Below are 15,442 nucleotides of genomic sequence, written 5' to 3' on the forward strand. Positions count from 1 at the left end.
TGATAATTTCACTTTTAAAGTTGGGGTGTTGGTAGGAGGAGGAAATTTCAAAGAAGTCTTCAAAATTAGAACGCCAAAGAGAGTAATTCACATTGGTAGAAGGATCAGGACTAGGAGGACATGGATCGAAGGTGATGGGTGGGAGACTTACTGGTGAAATATTAAGTCTTTTATAACTCCCTGCCCCAAACTGCATTTGAGTCAACATCTCATTTAGCCCTAACAATCTCTTCAGACACCCTGCACCTCATTTAACAGGCAAGCGAGGCTCCTGTTTTATATATTAAAATTGACCTTATTTTTAAAAATGAGATTCAATGGGTAAAGAATGAGCAGAAGAACTGATGTATTTAAACCTTTTATTAGGTAGGTTGCAGGCAAGCACACAGCTGAAAATTAGATACTCCCAAAGGCTGACATTCACTGGTCCTTCAGTTCCCGGAGGCGACGAATGGCAGACTTCACAGTGACAGCTGAGGTCGTGCTGGGGAATGAAAACAATAATTAGAGGGACAGAAACCTATCAATCCCCCCACGAGACACCACCCTGAGCTGTATGCAAACATTACAATGCTGACAGCAAAGGAAGACTTCCCATCTCAGCTTCTTTCACTATTGCTGTTAGTGTAGATGGACGAACAGTGGCCCAAAGAGTACATATCCATGTCCGACAACTTGCAGCAGGAAACATCCTACCAATTTTTATATACATCCTTTGCTGAAGTTATTAAAACCAGGTCACACCTGTTCATGGTGAATACATAAGAACTTGTCATTATAATATAAGGGAGATTTCCCTAGAGTTGCCAAATTAGTGAGAGAGGCTATTTGGCCTCTCCAATTGTCCGAAGTGCCCAAACCAATTATGAAGCAGCAGATGTTGAGTACGTGGATTAACTTCACTCAGCTAAGTGAAGCAATCCAACACACTGACTTGTACCTTACAAGTCGGGTGGTTAGATTTGTAGCATCAGTGATTTATCAAACCACCTCACAGGACTTGCAGGGGTTAACGGGCGCTTCACTTGCTGAGTTGCAAATGCAACTACATATAATATCTCCTCTGACCTGTGATGCAGCTGAGGATGGCTGAGCTCTGAGAGCCTTCTGCAGCAATGTGCTGGGATGTTTAACCTCCAATACCTCCCTCCGTGAGATCAGACTCCTACCAATGGAGCGTTTGCCCCTTAATGCAAAATACAGTCGGCCCTCCTTATCCGCAAGTGCCACGTGCGCAAATTCAACCAACCGCGAAGCGAGCAAACCCGAAAGTGCTCTTCCAGCACTTGTTCGAGCGTACATGAACTTTCTTTCCTTGTCATTCCCTAAACAATGCAGTATAACAACCATTTTACATAGCATTTACATGTATAAGGGATTACAAGTCATCTAGAGACGAGTTAAAGTATACGGAAGGATGTGCATGGGTTATCATAGATTGGGATCGAAAAAAATTGGAAATCGGAAGAGGTACATCTGGTATTATTTAGCGCCAGTTTGTCTTAGTATATAGTAGATATTTTACCTTTCTATGCATATAAAACACTTAAGAAACACTTATTTCAGCGCCAGGCTTGGGAACAGAAGTTCCCGAGTTCAATCCAGTGACAGATCGCTCCCTATCCGTGCCTAGTTGATGTGGAGGATCAAAAACCCAAAAATTAAACCACTGTGTTACTTAGTAATAATTGTAGCTTTCATTGGGGCAGGGTCTTTCGCACTTTATCCTTTAAAATTGTTCCAATAGTTGACTGACTGTAGCCTAATGCTTTTCCAATGACCGATGGCGTTTCACCTCTTTCCGATCGCTTTATTATTTCCACTTTATTTTCAGTCGTGATCGTGATTATTTTCGTGAACAGAAACAATGCGGATTCAGAGCTCCGCCGCCGGGTCCTAATGTCCACCGCACTGAGACAGGTTAAATAAGGTCTGGGGTTCTGCTGGGTCCTAAGGTCCACCACATTGAAAAAGGGACTTGAGCATCCGTGTTTTTTGGTATCCGCGAGGGGTCCTGGAACTAATCCCTTGCAGATAAGGAGGGCCGACTGTAGTTTCAGTTCTACCAAGGCTCCTCGATGCCACACTTGGTATTAGCACCCTTCTCAACCCATTTTTGTGCCTGCTCCCGTACCTTTGACACCCTGACAAATCAAGAACCTATCAACCTCAACTTTAAATAAAGATGCCCAGTGGCAAAATGAATTCCACAAATTCACTACCTCCTGGCTCCACATCCACTCCATCTAGTCCTTTCAATATTGATAGATTTCAAGTACAGGCACAGAGCCACTAAATGCTCACATTAATCCCTTCATCCCCAGAATCATTCTGATAAACCACCTCTGGACCCCATCCAATGTCTGCACATCTTTTCTTAGATAAGGGGCTTAAAACTGCTCACAATACTCCGAAGTGCAGGCTGACCAATACCTTAAAGCCTCAGCATTACTCTTGTATTCTAATCCTCTCAAGATGAGTGCCAACACTGCATTTGCCTCCCTTACAATTGATTCAACCTTGGCCATTTGTACCTGTGATTTTTGAATTTTCTCATTTAGAAAACATTCTAGACCCTCATTCCTTCCACCAAAGTGCATGACCATACACTGACACCACCTATATTCCATCTGCCACTTTTTAGCCTCCACCTTATCTTTGTATCGTCTGCAAACCTGGCCACAAAGCCGTCATTTCCGCCATCCCAATAGTTGACGTTCAAGGCGAATAAAGGTTGTAAGAATAAGAGAATTTGCTGCACCCCACTCCCCACGCTGCACTACCAGCCTCATTTTCAGGCATCATCCCCATATTCCTGGATTTCTGTAATAGTCAAAAATCTGTCCATCTCCATCAATGTTATCCCTACAATGCAGTTGATACATTTTGAGAAGTCAAATCCAGGTAGGACATGTACAATAAATATTAAGAAATGCAGATGAACAGAGAAACCTACAGGTTCAAGTCCATAATTCCTGGGTAGATATGAGATGAATATATGTGGCTTACTTGTCTTCAGGGCATAACATGTAAAAGTCAAATAATATGTCACAATTAAAAACCTATAAACCATATGCTATAGGAGCAGAATTAGGCCCTTCAGCCCATCGTGTCTCTTCTGATATTCCATCATGGCTGATTAATTACATCATTCTCCTGTTTTCACCAAGTTACCATTGACGCCTTTACTAAACAAGAACCAACCAACCCCTGCTTTAAATATACTCATCCTGGCATCCCTACCCACATTCACCACAGGACAGGCCACTAAGAATTCAATGCTGGTCACTACACTATTGGAAGGACGAGGTGCCACCAGTGAGTGCAGAGGCTGCTCACCAGGATGCTGACTTTAGTTCTGGAGAGACTGGATTGGTCGGGCTCGGACTCGTTTTCCTTGCAGTGAAGGAGGCTGAGTGGTGACAAATAACAAGAGTGTGTGGAAGGGGATTGTTGTTAAAGGCATTTTTTGTAAGAGAGAATGGTTAAGAACTGAAACACATCAGAGAAACTGGTAGAATTATGTGAACTGTTATGTTTAGAAACATTCAAATGGACAAGGCACAAATGCAGGCAAATAGATGGGATAAAAGGTTAGCCAAAGACAAACGAGAGAATCTGCAGTTGCTGCAAATTCAAGTAACACATACAAAATACTGAAGGAACTCGGCAAAACTACCAAAACATCGACTGTATTCTTTTCCATAGATGCTGCCTGGCCTGCTGAGTTCCTCCAGCATTTTGTGTGTGTTACTTAGGTTAACCAAAGCCCATTTTATACTGTGCTTACACCACTCAGTTTCATATACTTCTACCATGATTCCTTCAGCCTTCTCTACAAGGAAACCTAGCCTATCCATTCTAATTATTACTAAAACACAGCATCCCAGACAAAGACAATCCATTTCTACACCCTTTCCAGTGCAATCACATCCCTGCTAGAGTGCAGCGACCACATGGCCTTTGTGCTGCTGTATACTGCTGCACGACTCGAGTTGTTACCACCCAGTCAACGCTAATTCCATGTTATTCCCAGTTTGTATACAATCCCAGCTCCAACACATCCTACAGATTCTACACAGCAGGGACAATTAACCAACTAAATTACTCGTGACTGACTGGGAAGAAACGGGAACGGGTGCATTAGGGTTACATGTACTGAGGTACAGTGAAAAGCTTGTCTTGCATACTGTTCATTACACAGTGCATTGAGGTAGAATACCAGCTCAAGCAGTAACAATGTGAATAAAGTGTAACAGTGGCAGAGAAACTAGAACACCTCCAAGTAGAATCTGCTTACCACATCATAAGACCACCAAGTCTACTCTGCAAGAATAAATCCAGTTGAACTGATTCAAAAGCAAGATGTCAACAGAGTGGGGTATGCGATCTCTTGGAATTGTGCTGCTGGCTCAAAAGTTTAAGTGTGCATGGGAAGGAGCACACAGACTGCTTCAAGTGGAACCATTCACACACTAGGAGTGAAGAGGAATAGTGAAAATACAAGCTCATTGTCAGAGATGTTCTCTCTGCAGCCAAAAGCAGTGCCAGGGTGAATGCCATCCCCTTAAGACTGGAATGGGAGGGCAAAGTTCTAAGTGGCAGCAAAGACATTGAAAAGACGAGTGAAGTTGTGTCAGGAGCACTGGCACCTGGGATCCAGATTAAAAACAGAACACGACACGAGATCAAACTGCAAATCTCTGATGTAATAAGATTAAAGAAGTGAATGTGTGGCTCAAAGACTGGTCTGGAAGGAACAAAATTCAGTTCCACGTTGACTGGGACAGATGAACTATGACCCAGCTGATGCACGCTGGACAGGTACGGACAAGGCTTTGTACCAAATTTATTTTGGCAACTGGGAGAGGTAAACCCAGTGCGCGGAAATACAGAATAGAGAGATCTCATGTAACAGATGTAAAATAAATTCACTGTTGTTGGCTAGAATTTCAGATGGCAATGAGATTAAAATGAAACAGCTGGCTGAGTTCAAAGTAAATGTCGCCACATACAACACTGAAATAGAGCTCTTAAAAGATAGCGGAGTCAAGGGATATGGGGAGAAGGCAGGAACGGGTTACTGATTGTGGATGATCAGCCATGATCACATTGAATGGTGGTGCTGGCTCAAAGGGCCGAATGGCCTACGCCTGCACCTATTGTCTATTGAAATTATTTTTTGTGGGCATTCACAGTAACTACAGAAATGCAATAGAAACAGTGGACGATTACACCTAACAGGACAGACAACCACCAATGTAAAAAAAAACTGCAGAAATACAGAAAGAGGAAAAATAAAAATAAACAATAAATATCGAGTACATGAGATGAAGAGTCCTTGAAAGTGAGTCCACAGGTTATGGGAACAGTTCAGTGATGGAGCAAGTGAAGAGAAATGAAGTTATCCCCTCTGGTTCAAGAGCCCAATGGCCAAGGGGTAATAACTGTTCCTAAACCTGGTGGGTCCTGTACCTCCTTCCTGAAGGCAGCAGTAAGAGAGCATGGCCTGGATGGTGGGGGCCCTTGATGAAGGATGCAGCTTTCCTGCATTAGGTAGCTCACTGGTGGGGAGGGCTTTAGTTATGATAGACTGGGCCATATCCACTACTTCTTGTAGGCTTTGCCATTCAAGGACATCGGTGTTTCCACAGCAGGCCATGATGCAAACAGCGAATACATTCACCAATGCACATCTATTAGAAGTCTGTCAGTTTTAGACAACATGCAGAATCTTTGTAAATTTTTAAGAAAGCAGAGGTGCTATCTTCATAATGAGTGGTGGTGTACTCAAACCTCAGCAAGAAATTGGTTGTGGACTTCAAGAAGGGAAGCCAGGCACACACACCAGTCCTTACTAGGGTCAACAGTGGAACTAGTGAGAAGAGGATCTACCTGGTTAAAAGGTCAGTATGACACTGTGAGGCTGTAATGTTCTTTGTCCTATGCTGGGCCCAACACACTGATGCAATCACAAAGGCGGCTCCAGTGGCTACACTTCATTAGGAACTTGAGATGTGGTATAGTACAAAGACTAGAAAATCTCTGCAGATGTATAATGGACATACCAATTTGATCACCACCTGGAATGGGGACTCCAAAGGGTTGCAGAGTCAGTCAGCTCCAACCCCAACCATTGAAGACATCTAAGAGGAGGTGTCTCATCCATCAGAGAGGTGGTACAGCAACCTGAAGATCCACACTCAACAATTTAGGAACAGCTTCTTCCCTCCACCATCAGATTTCTGAACTGTCCATGAACCTCACCTCATTATTCCACTTTATCACACCAGTTATTGATTTATGTCTCTGCCACAAATCAGCAAATTTCACTTCACACGTCAGTGAAAATACACTATAAAAGATTAAACTGCAAGCAGTTCTGATCATCATTCAGTAGGGAAAGGATGTCATTAAGCCAGAAAAGATTCCCAGGGATGTTGCTGGGACTGGAAGGCTTGAGCTACATGCACAGACTGGATAGGCCAGGACATTTTCCCTCAGGAATGGTGGTATAGAACTGAGGGATAACTTTACAAAATCATGAGAGGCTTAGATAAAGTGAATAGTTTAAGCGTTTTACTAAGGCTCAGAGAGGCAAAGTTTTCCCACATAGGGTAAATGGAACAAAGTTGCCAGAGGAAACAGTAGGATGGGTACAAGTTGAATTTTTGAAATACATTTGAACAGGCAAGATTGAACTGAAATGATTTAAGCTGTGGCCTGCAAACATCAGCACCTGCATTCAGGGACTCAGTTAATGGTCTGTGTGTTCTTTATTGTTTGCACGTTTTGTTATTTTCTGACGTGGGTGATTGGCAGTCTTTGTTGTGTGTGTGTTTTAAACAAAAATGGGTTCCATTCTGTTTCTTTGATTTGTGGCTGCCCACAAGAAGGCTGTATACAGTGTGCATAATTTGGTAATAAATGTACTTTGAACCTGGGTTGCAAGGGATATGGGCCAAAAGGGACTAGCTCAGGGAGGCACCTTGCTAGGCTAAAGGGACTACTTCAGTGTTGAATACCTCTAGGAATCTAATACATGAATGGTATGCAGGGTAAAACTTCAAAATCAGCAGATTATCCCACATTTGTAAATAAGGTAGTAATCAATTGCATCAAGCAGCCTGACAAAATGGACAGATAACCAGCAGATTAAGGTTGGAACAACATGTGCCAAGAACTGAAAAGTGGCAGAGTACACATGGCTATCTATCTTGGCACAGAGGAACAGAACTGTGTTTAAACACAACTGGAACATGGCATCCAATCCTCGTTAACTCTGAAGAGTGAGAGCTCCCCTCCCAGAAAGGTTCTGCGAATGGTTTCAGCTACAGGATTGGACTGGAGATAACCCTGAAGCAACAAGAGGCAGTACAGTTGACAAAGATGCACTAGATCATATATGTCAAACTCAAGGCCCGCGGTGGAATTATCTTTGGCCCGCGAGATAATATCTAATTACTATTAAAGCTGGCCCCAGTAATCGAAGCGCCTATGGCGTATGATATGGCTAATGCTGAGTTTATTCAGGTACCAGGTTTTCAGGGTTTTTAGTGTTTATTCGGCAGTCTTCTTCATAAGAAACGGAATTTGTAAAGTGAAACACTTTGTAGTTATAGCAGAGACTGAGACACATGACAGCAGGCTGAAAAAACGGAGGCAACGAAAGCTGCGTTCGCACGCGTCCGACTGATCCGGCCCGCATGAAGCTGCATTTTGCTCAATCCGGCCCGTGACCTAAAATGAGTTTGACACCCCTGCACTAGATAATGACTAGTTTGTGTTGTCAGAAGGAACATAATCAGGTAGTGAAAGGGTTAATACAGCTCCAACCAATTGCTAACATCTACCAGTACCCACCCACTTGCTGGCATTAACCACAGTCTTGCACATCCCAGTACCTGCCCAGATTCCTCCAAAATCTCTTCTAGCATTTCAGCCCAAATACCAACTAGATAGATAGATAGATAGATACTTTATTCATCCCCATGGGGAAATTCAACTTTTTTCCAATGTCCCATACACTTGTTGTAGCAAAACTAATTACATACAATACTTAACTCAGTAAAAAATATGATATGCATCTAAATCACTATCTCAAAAAGCATTAATAATAGCTTTTAAAAAAAGTTCTTAAGTCCTGGCGGTAGAATTGTAAAGCCTAATGGCATTGGGGAGTATTGACCTCTTCATCCTGTCTGAGGAGCATTGCATCGATAGTAACCTGTCGCTGAAACTGCTTCTCTGTCTCTGGATGGTGCTATGCAGAGGATGTTCAGAGTTTTCCATAATTGACCGTAGCCTACTCAGCGCCCTTCGCTCAGCTACCGGTTAAACTCTCCAGTACTTTGCCCACGACAGAGCCCGCCTTCCTTACCAGCTTATTAAGACGTGAGGCGTCCCTCTTCTTAATGCTTCCTCCCCAACACGCCACCACAAAGAAGAGGGCGCTCTCCACAACTGACCTATAGAACATCTTCAGCATCTCACTACAGACATTGAATGACGCCAACCTTCTAAGGAAGTACAGTCGACTCTGTGCCTTCCTGCACAAGGCATCTGTGTTGGCAGTCCAGTCTAGCTTCTCGTCTAACTGTACTCCCAGATACTTGTAGGTCTTAACCTGCTCCACACATTCTCCATTAATGATCACTGGCTCCATATGAGGCCTAGATCTCCTAAAGTCCACCACCATCTCCTTGGTCTTGGTGATATTGAGACGCAGGTAGTTTGAGTTGCACCATATCACAAAGTCCTGTATCAGTTTCCTATACTCCTCCTCCTGTCCATTCCTGACACACCCCACTATGGCCGTGTCATCAGCGAACTACGCTGTGTGAGAAACATTTTAGATTGTTAACTTTAGTTAAAAGAACACAACTCAGAAAGTGCAGGTTTATGGAAAGATTTGTTCATGATTTGGTATTTAGCACCTGCCACAGTGGCGTTAACAGCCACCCAGCCCAGCCTCATCAACAGTAGCAATTCCAGTTCTGCAGAGATCTCACCAAAACTCAGCACAATTTCAGCAAGAGTCCCTTACTGGAACCAACTTGCAATTACCACTGCCCTATGAGAGCTTCACAGAGCCGGACATTTACTTTCTGAATCCCATGAAACAACACAAGTCCCTCAGTGCACAAACGTTTTCCTAGTCAGGCCATTTCTTTACTCCGCCTATGTGAATGACCTCACAGCAATGTATGTCACGTTTTACCCACTCTCTCCAAAGTAACGGCTCCTCTCACTCATCTATCAACAGGCTCACTGCATTATTATAGGACAGATTTAATTGATTTCCTGGTGTATTTATGCCCAGGTATTTGAATAACCTTATGCCTCAAATTTCCACTCTTCAACATGTCTGCCAATGTTCCCCATGGACTCAATGGTAGGCTACAGTTGAGAGGGGGTTCACCACCAGAACATGCAATGGATCGGATCTTATGAATTTTCCAAACAGCAGATTAGGAGATAAAAGTGTGTGCAATTCATTCTAGTTTAATGTGAATGTACACTGCACCCAGGTCATCCACAGATACTTTCACCCATCAGCTCAGTACTTACTTGTAGGACCAGGCTCCTCCAGCTACTGTCTTCATGCAAGACCCACAATGCCAGATTCCAACAGCTCTCCTCTTCATCTTCGTCTGTGGGAAGGAAAGATTCAGGAGTTACCATCAGTGAAACTCACACAATCCTTGTATGGTACAACTAGGATCACCAGCTCCAGAAATTTCCACAGATAAAGAGCAGACCCATGGTGCACTTTGAACAATCCCCAAGCCACAGACTGACTGTGGGGGAAGTGGATTGACAGTGTTTTGGGCCGAACAAGTTGCTCAGAGCAAGCAATAGACAAATACAGCAAGGAAGCAGGCTCTCTGGCCCACATCCCTCCAGGCTCCACCTTCCATTTACCTATTCAATGACAATATTGTACCTACCTCAACTGCTTCCTCTGGGAGCTCATTACGTACACTCATCTCTGTCCCTTTTAAATCTTTCCCCTCACCCTCAATCTATGTCCTCTGGTTTTGAACTCCCCCACCCTAGTGAAGACCTTACAATTATCTACCGATCATAACTTTAGACATTTCTCTCTAAATTGCCACTTGTTCTTCTATGTGCCAAGGAATAAAGACCTAGCCAACCTCTCCCTATAACCCAGACTCCCTAGTCCTGGTAACATCCTTACAAATCTCTTCTGCACTCTCTAGCTGTTCCTGCAACTGTGACCAAAACTACACACAGTATTCCAAGGGCAGCCTCAGCAACAACCTATACAACTACAATATGTCCCAACTCCCATCTTTGACATCCTGAAGTCCAGTGTGCCACCCAGTCTACCCGTGACTTCAACAATGCACGTATACTCCTAGCTCCCATGTCCTGCTCCGCATTGTATGGAGCCTAACCTTCCAGACCAGCCTTCCTGCCTAGCGGGATCTCTTGTCAAAGGCTACCAACACTATCCACAGTCATCCTATCATCTACCCTTTTGGCTACCTGTTCAAAGAACACCCAGATTTGTCAAAACGATTTCTCATGGACAAAAGTTATGCTGACTCCTCTTAAGATGCGATGTGCAGTGAGACTGTGAAGGTGAATAGATAGGGCATAAACACAGTCAGATGGATGGGTCAAAATGTTTTTGACTTAAAAAAAGACAGCAGATGAGTAAGGGTGATGAACATTGAGCATGAATCGGTACATGGAATTATGACTATTGCAACAGCCGGTTGATGTTCCAGGGCTTAGATGTTTCAAAAGGGATAGGGAGGGTGGTATAAGTGGAGCACCTAAACCCTTGAAATCACTTTGTAGGACCTCATCACCCTTCCTGCCTATATCATGTTTACCAAAGCAAACTATAACCTCTGGCTGCTCACTCTTCCCCTTAAGAATGCTGTGGACTCAATCTAAAGGCTGATTTATACTTCTGTATCAAATGAACGCCATAGGTACAGCGTAACCTACACTGTACCCTACACCCTACCCTGACTCGCACCTCTCCAAAAATGTAACTGCGTGTCACGGCGACGCAGACCGTAACAACTGTGATTGGTCCGCTTGGTAGCATCACATTTCCTCCTGTCTATAGGCATACTGTGCGTACACTGATGCGAAATAAATGGTCGGAGATGATAAACAAATCGTCAAATCTACCAGCCGACAAAATATTTGAAATGCATTTCCTTGTCCATGTCTCTCAGTGGCCGGACAAGCACAGAAGATTCACCCTCCTTCTGCCTCAATCCGTTCAATGGTCGTACACACCATCTCCTCCGACATCTTCTCTCTTTTCTGTGTTGCAGTAATTTCAATAAGAGTAATCCTTGTTCAACATTTATCAGCTCCAACTCCAACATGATGCGCTCAATTTCAGTCGCCATTGTTTGAAATACACAAAGAAACTACACAGTGGCATAGAAACCCCACCACCGTCTAGCGTTTTGGCAGTGAATTGCAGAGCGACGCAGACACACCAACGCACAGGTATAAATGCTCACAACGGCGCAGGCCACTTACGAAGGCTGCGGCGTGGCTGCTACGCAGAAGTGTAAATCAGCCATTAGATGTCCCTAACCCTGGCACCTGGGAGGCAACATGCCATTCAGGAATCTCATTCCCATCCACAGAACTTCATCTGTTGCCCTAACCAGGTAATCCCCAATCGCCCCTGCTCACCTCTTCTGAACCACAGATTCAGACTTAGTGGCTGAGACATTACTGCCAGGGCTTTCCCCTGATACACTGTTCCCAGCCCCAAAACAATATACTTGTTATGCAGGGGGATGGCCACAGGGATACTCTGCACTGATTGTCCATTCCCTTGGTCTCTCCTGACAATCACCCAGTTATCCACATCCTCCACTTTAGGGGTGAATGTCTCCCTGTATCACCCATCAATCAACCCCTCATCCAGCTCTGTAACATAATCTGAACGGGGCTGCAGCCAGTCGCACTTCTCGCTGGTGTCGTCAGAGATAATGGAGCTCTCCCTGACTTACCACAGCCTGCAAGAGGAGCACGCCACCGCCCCAGCTGTCAATTCTGGTAGCAGAGCGGTTGGGGTGACACCATTAAAGCTGGGGGCATTGAACTTCGTAGTTCAAATCTGGAATCCAGTGTCAGCAAGCTTGTGCATTGTGTGTGTGTGTTTCCTTCCAGAGTCCAAAGATTATCATTTAGCTTAACAGTTAGCCCCCACCTCTTCTCACTGAAGCTTTGAGCCGAAGCCTCGGCTCCCCAATCCGACACGAGCCCACTGCAACAATGACTGCTCCCACAATGACCACTCACTTCACTAACTTTTTATTAGCTACTGCCAATTAGTTAATTACCCAATATATGAGCTAGGGATTTTCTTGTTGCAGCGAAGGAGGATGAGAGGAAGCTTCAGGATTTATCAAGCGTACATCGAAACACAGTGAAATACATCATTTGCATAAATGACCAACACAGCCGAGGAGCTGGGGGCAGCCCGCAAGTGGTGCCACACCTTCCGGCAACAAAACACCAACAGCAAAACAAGCCCCATTCCTCCCGCCCGCGCAAGCAAACAGTCCTCTAACACTACGACAGGCCATCTTCAGCCTCCCGAGGACCTGGATTCAGACTTGCAGCCTTTGGGCCTTCAATGTCCCCAGTGGACTTGCAAAAATTCACAGACCTGGGACTCCAGCCATCGGGCCTCGACTTAGAACTTCCGATTTGATCCTCGATATTGACTCCAGGACCCGCTGATCATGGAACACCAGGCCTCAACTCCACTTGCTCATCAGACCTCGTTCCTCCTGACAGCATGGGACCCGTCAACAACTCACAACACTGGGTGGGGGAAGGGGTGCCACAAGCCTTCACGCAGGCGGGTCTGCCGGCCCACTGATGTTCCAGGCCCACACCGCTGGCCTTCAACATGGAGCAGAGGCTCAAGACTCAGTCCTGTCCTCTAATTTTCTCCACACCTCAGTCCCTAAACCCTAACCTGATCCCTAACTCCAGTCCATCCCCAAAACCATACCAACGAGTCCACCCCCCCACCAAAAAGAGCCACAACCTCAGCCCCAAGATGTTAAATAACGTGAGAGCCACAGACAGACCATACCTTTTTCCAGCACGGCAACATCCAATACCAGAAGACAACCATTGAGTGGAGGAAAATTTAGTGAAGATATCAGATAGTTTTAAAAAAAACACAGAATGCTGGGTGCCCAGAGCAGGCTACCAAGGAACATGATAGAGGCAGACAGATTAGGACATTTAAAAAGCTCGTCCAGGTTAAACCAGACCATCTATGCAAATGCTGATAGGTCTGGTCCCTCCAGTAACTGCCCCATCACTCATTGTCTAGCCTTTTTAAATATTAACTACCTTCCAGTTCAGGAACTTCACCAGTGCCCAACAATAAAGGTCTGCGACTCCAGCTAACCCTGAGGACATGCTCAGTCAGGCCCTGTGGGTTTATCCAGCTCAATGTACTGGAAGGAAGCAGGTAAGATAGCATGGGGTCCACTTCAATGCCAGCACCTTAGATTGTGCGACAACTCACCTTCCCACAGAAAGAGCAGGTGTACTTGGCGTGTTGGCTGATCTCGATCTTTTTCACCATTTTGCGGAGGGATGCTCCGTACCGGGTGCCATACTTGCCCACAATCCCAACCTTCTTGGTGCGTTTCGCCTGGAAAAGATTAAGTGGTCAGTCAGGCTACATGCTCCCTCCACCCAGATACCCCAGCTCTGCCTGCTTCCACTGGACCACATCTCGGATTCCCACCAGATCCCCAGACACATTATCAACGCCCCAGCCGAGGCACCATTGCTGAAACCCCCAGATAGATCCCAGCTTCAGAACCAGAACCTCAAGCACGCTTCTCAACCTCCTCTCACCATTTGCCACTACCCCAGAGTGTGGCCTGTTCTCCCAGGTATCACTACCCTGTCACCCAGTGACACAACACAACCAGGCCCCGAGTTCTAACCCACCCCCCATCCCCACTCCGCGCCCCTCCCCCGGCGGTCCCCTTACGCCACCCTCTTCCCAACCCACCGGGGCCTGGTACGCCAGTTTACCCGGCCGTGAGCCTGGTTACAACCGCCATGGTCTCCCAATTCAACACCCTCTCTACCCCACCAATGCCGGCCCACTTCCCGGTTCTCCACCGGCCTTGGTCTCCCTCCCTCTCTGCCCACGGTTCACGAACCGGATCCCCGGTCTCTCCCCGCTCCCAACACTCGGCCACCGCACGGATCCGCGCCGAACCCGGTGCCACCACGGACGAGGAGGAGCGGGACCCCGGAGGCCGGGGGAGGATACGCGGGTTCTCACTCACGCATCCAGACCCCAGTACCGATGGCGACAGACTGGCGCTCCTCCCGGACCCACAGCGACCCTAAGCGGGGCGGATGGCGGCGGATTGCCGCTTCCCTTCCCCCCTCGGTCCCGGCCGCAGCCGCTCACCATCGTCCCAGATCCAGCAGAGGGCCAGCCCCTTCGCGCACGCGCAATATGACAGCCAGCCGGCGGATGTGGCGTCACCTCCCGGGCGCAACAACCAGGGATTCCGACCACCAAGGGTCCGGGGGCAACCGGGAGGCGAAAATAACCGGGGGATCGGTCCGAGCCGCAGGCCCATGGTGATCCGGACCGGCAAGCGCCCGCAGGGATTGGGACCGGGGCTGGAGGGCGGTTTGGGGGTCTAGAAGCTTGGCAATCAGTCCGGGAGAAGGGGAGCTGAGGCAAAGACCCTGACTTTCTCGCCTGTTTGTTCCCTTCATTGCCCGAGCTTCCATGAGTGACCGCTCCCGCCTAACCAAAGCGGTTCGCAGTGGTGCCTGGCACAGAGTGAGGGGTAAAGGAGAGAAGCAACACGCACCAACTCAGACCTGATGAAGGGTCTCGGCCCGAAACGTCCACTATACTCTTTGTCAATAGATGCTGCCTGACCTGCTGAGTTCCTCCAGCATTTTGCGTGTGTTGCTCTGGATTTCCAGCATCTGCAGATTTTCTCGTGTTTGGGAAAGGAGAGAAGTTGGGTTTGACCCAGCCAGGGCATAAAGAATCAGTCCATTAACCCACCCCTCGCCACCACGACGTCCAAATCAACCGCACCTCTCGTCAGCCCCTCAGTACCCTTCATCCCCCATTGAAACACATAAATCTAGAGCATATTACAGACCCTTCGGCCCACAATGTTGTACCGACTCTCGAAACAGCTTGGAATTTTTCTACCACATAACCCTCTATGCTCCACATACCTATAGAAGAATGTCTTAAAAGACCCTATTGTATCCACCTCCTCCACCTTGCTGGCAGTGCATTCCGTGCACCCAACCCTCTGAGTGAAAAACTTAACCTTGACATCCCCTCTGTACCTTATTCCAAGCACCTTAAAACTATGCCCCCCCCCCCCATGTTAGTCATTTCAGCCCTGAC

At 46.4% G+C, this 15,442-nt stretch overlaps 1 protein-coding gene across 1 annotated transcript; it reads right to left on the reverse strand.

Moving 5' to 3' along the window:
* Positions 1-345: 345 nt before the first annotated feature.
* LOC140728126 (large ribosomal subunit protein eL43) lies at positions 346-14,709 on the reverse strand. Its single transcript, XM_073046343.1, has 4 exons — positions 14,468-14,709; positions 13,559-13,687; positions 9,571-9,653; positions 346-484 (listed from the first exon to the last, which is right to left on the reverse strand). The coding sequence occupies exons 1-4, from the start codon at positions 14,468-14,470 to the stop codon at positions 421-423; spliced, it is 279 nt and encodes a 92-aa protein (XP_072902444.1). The 5' UTR covers positions 14,471-14,709; the 3' UTR covers positions 346-420.
* Positions 14,710-15,442: the final 733 nt, after the last annotated feature.

Source organism: Hemitrygon akajei, chromosome 5 (genome assembly GCF_048418815.1).
Source record: "Hemitrygon akajei chromosome 5, sHemAka1.3, whole genome shotgun sequence".
Classification (NCBI taxonomy): domain Eukaryota; kingdom Metazoa; phylum Chordata; class Chondrichthyes; order Myliobatiformes; family Dasyatidae; genus Hemitrygon; species Hemitrygon akajei.

What these genes read in the sequence shown, in the direction of transcription:
- LOC140728126 (XM_073046343.1), bottom strand. An exon ending in CCTGCTCTTTCTGTGGGAAG is followed by an intron (nt 9,654 to 13,558) that starts GTGAGTTGTCGC and finishes TCCTTCCCACAG; the next exon opens with ACGAAGATGAAGAGGAGAGC. An exon ending in GGAGGAGCCTGGTCCTACAA is followed by an intron (nt 485 to 9,570) that starts GTAAGTACTGAG and finishes TTCATTCCCCAG; the next exon opens with CACGACCTCAGCTGTCACTG.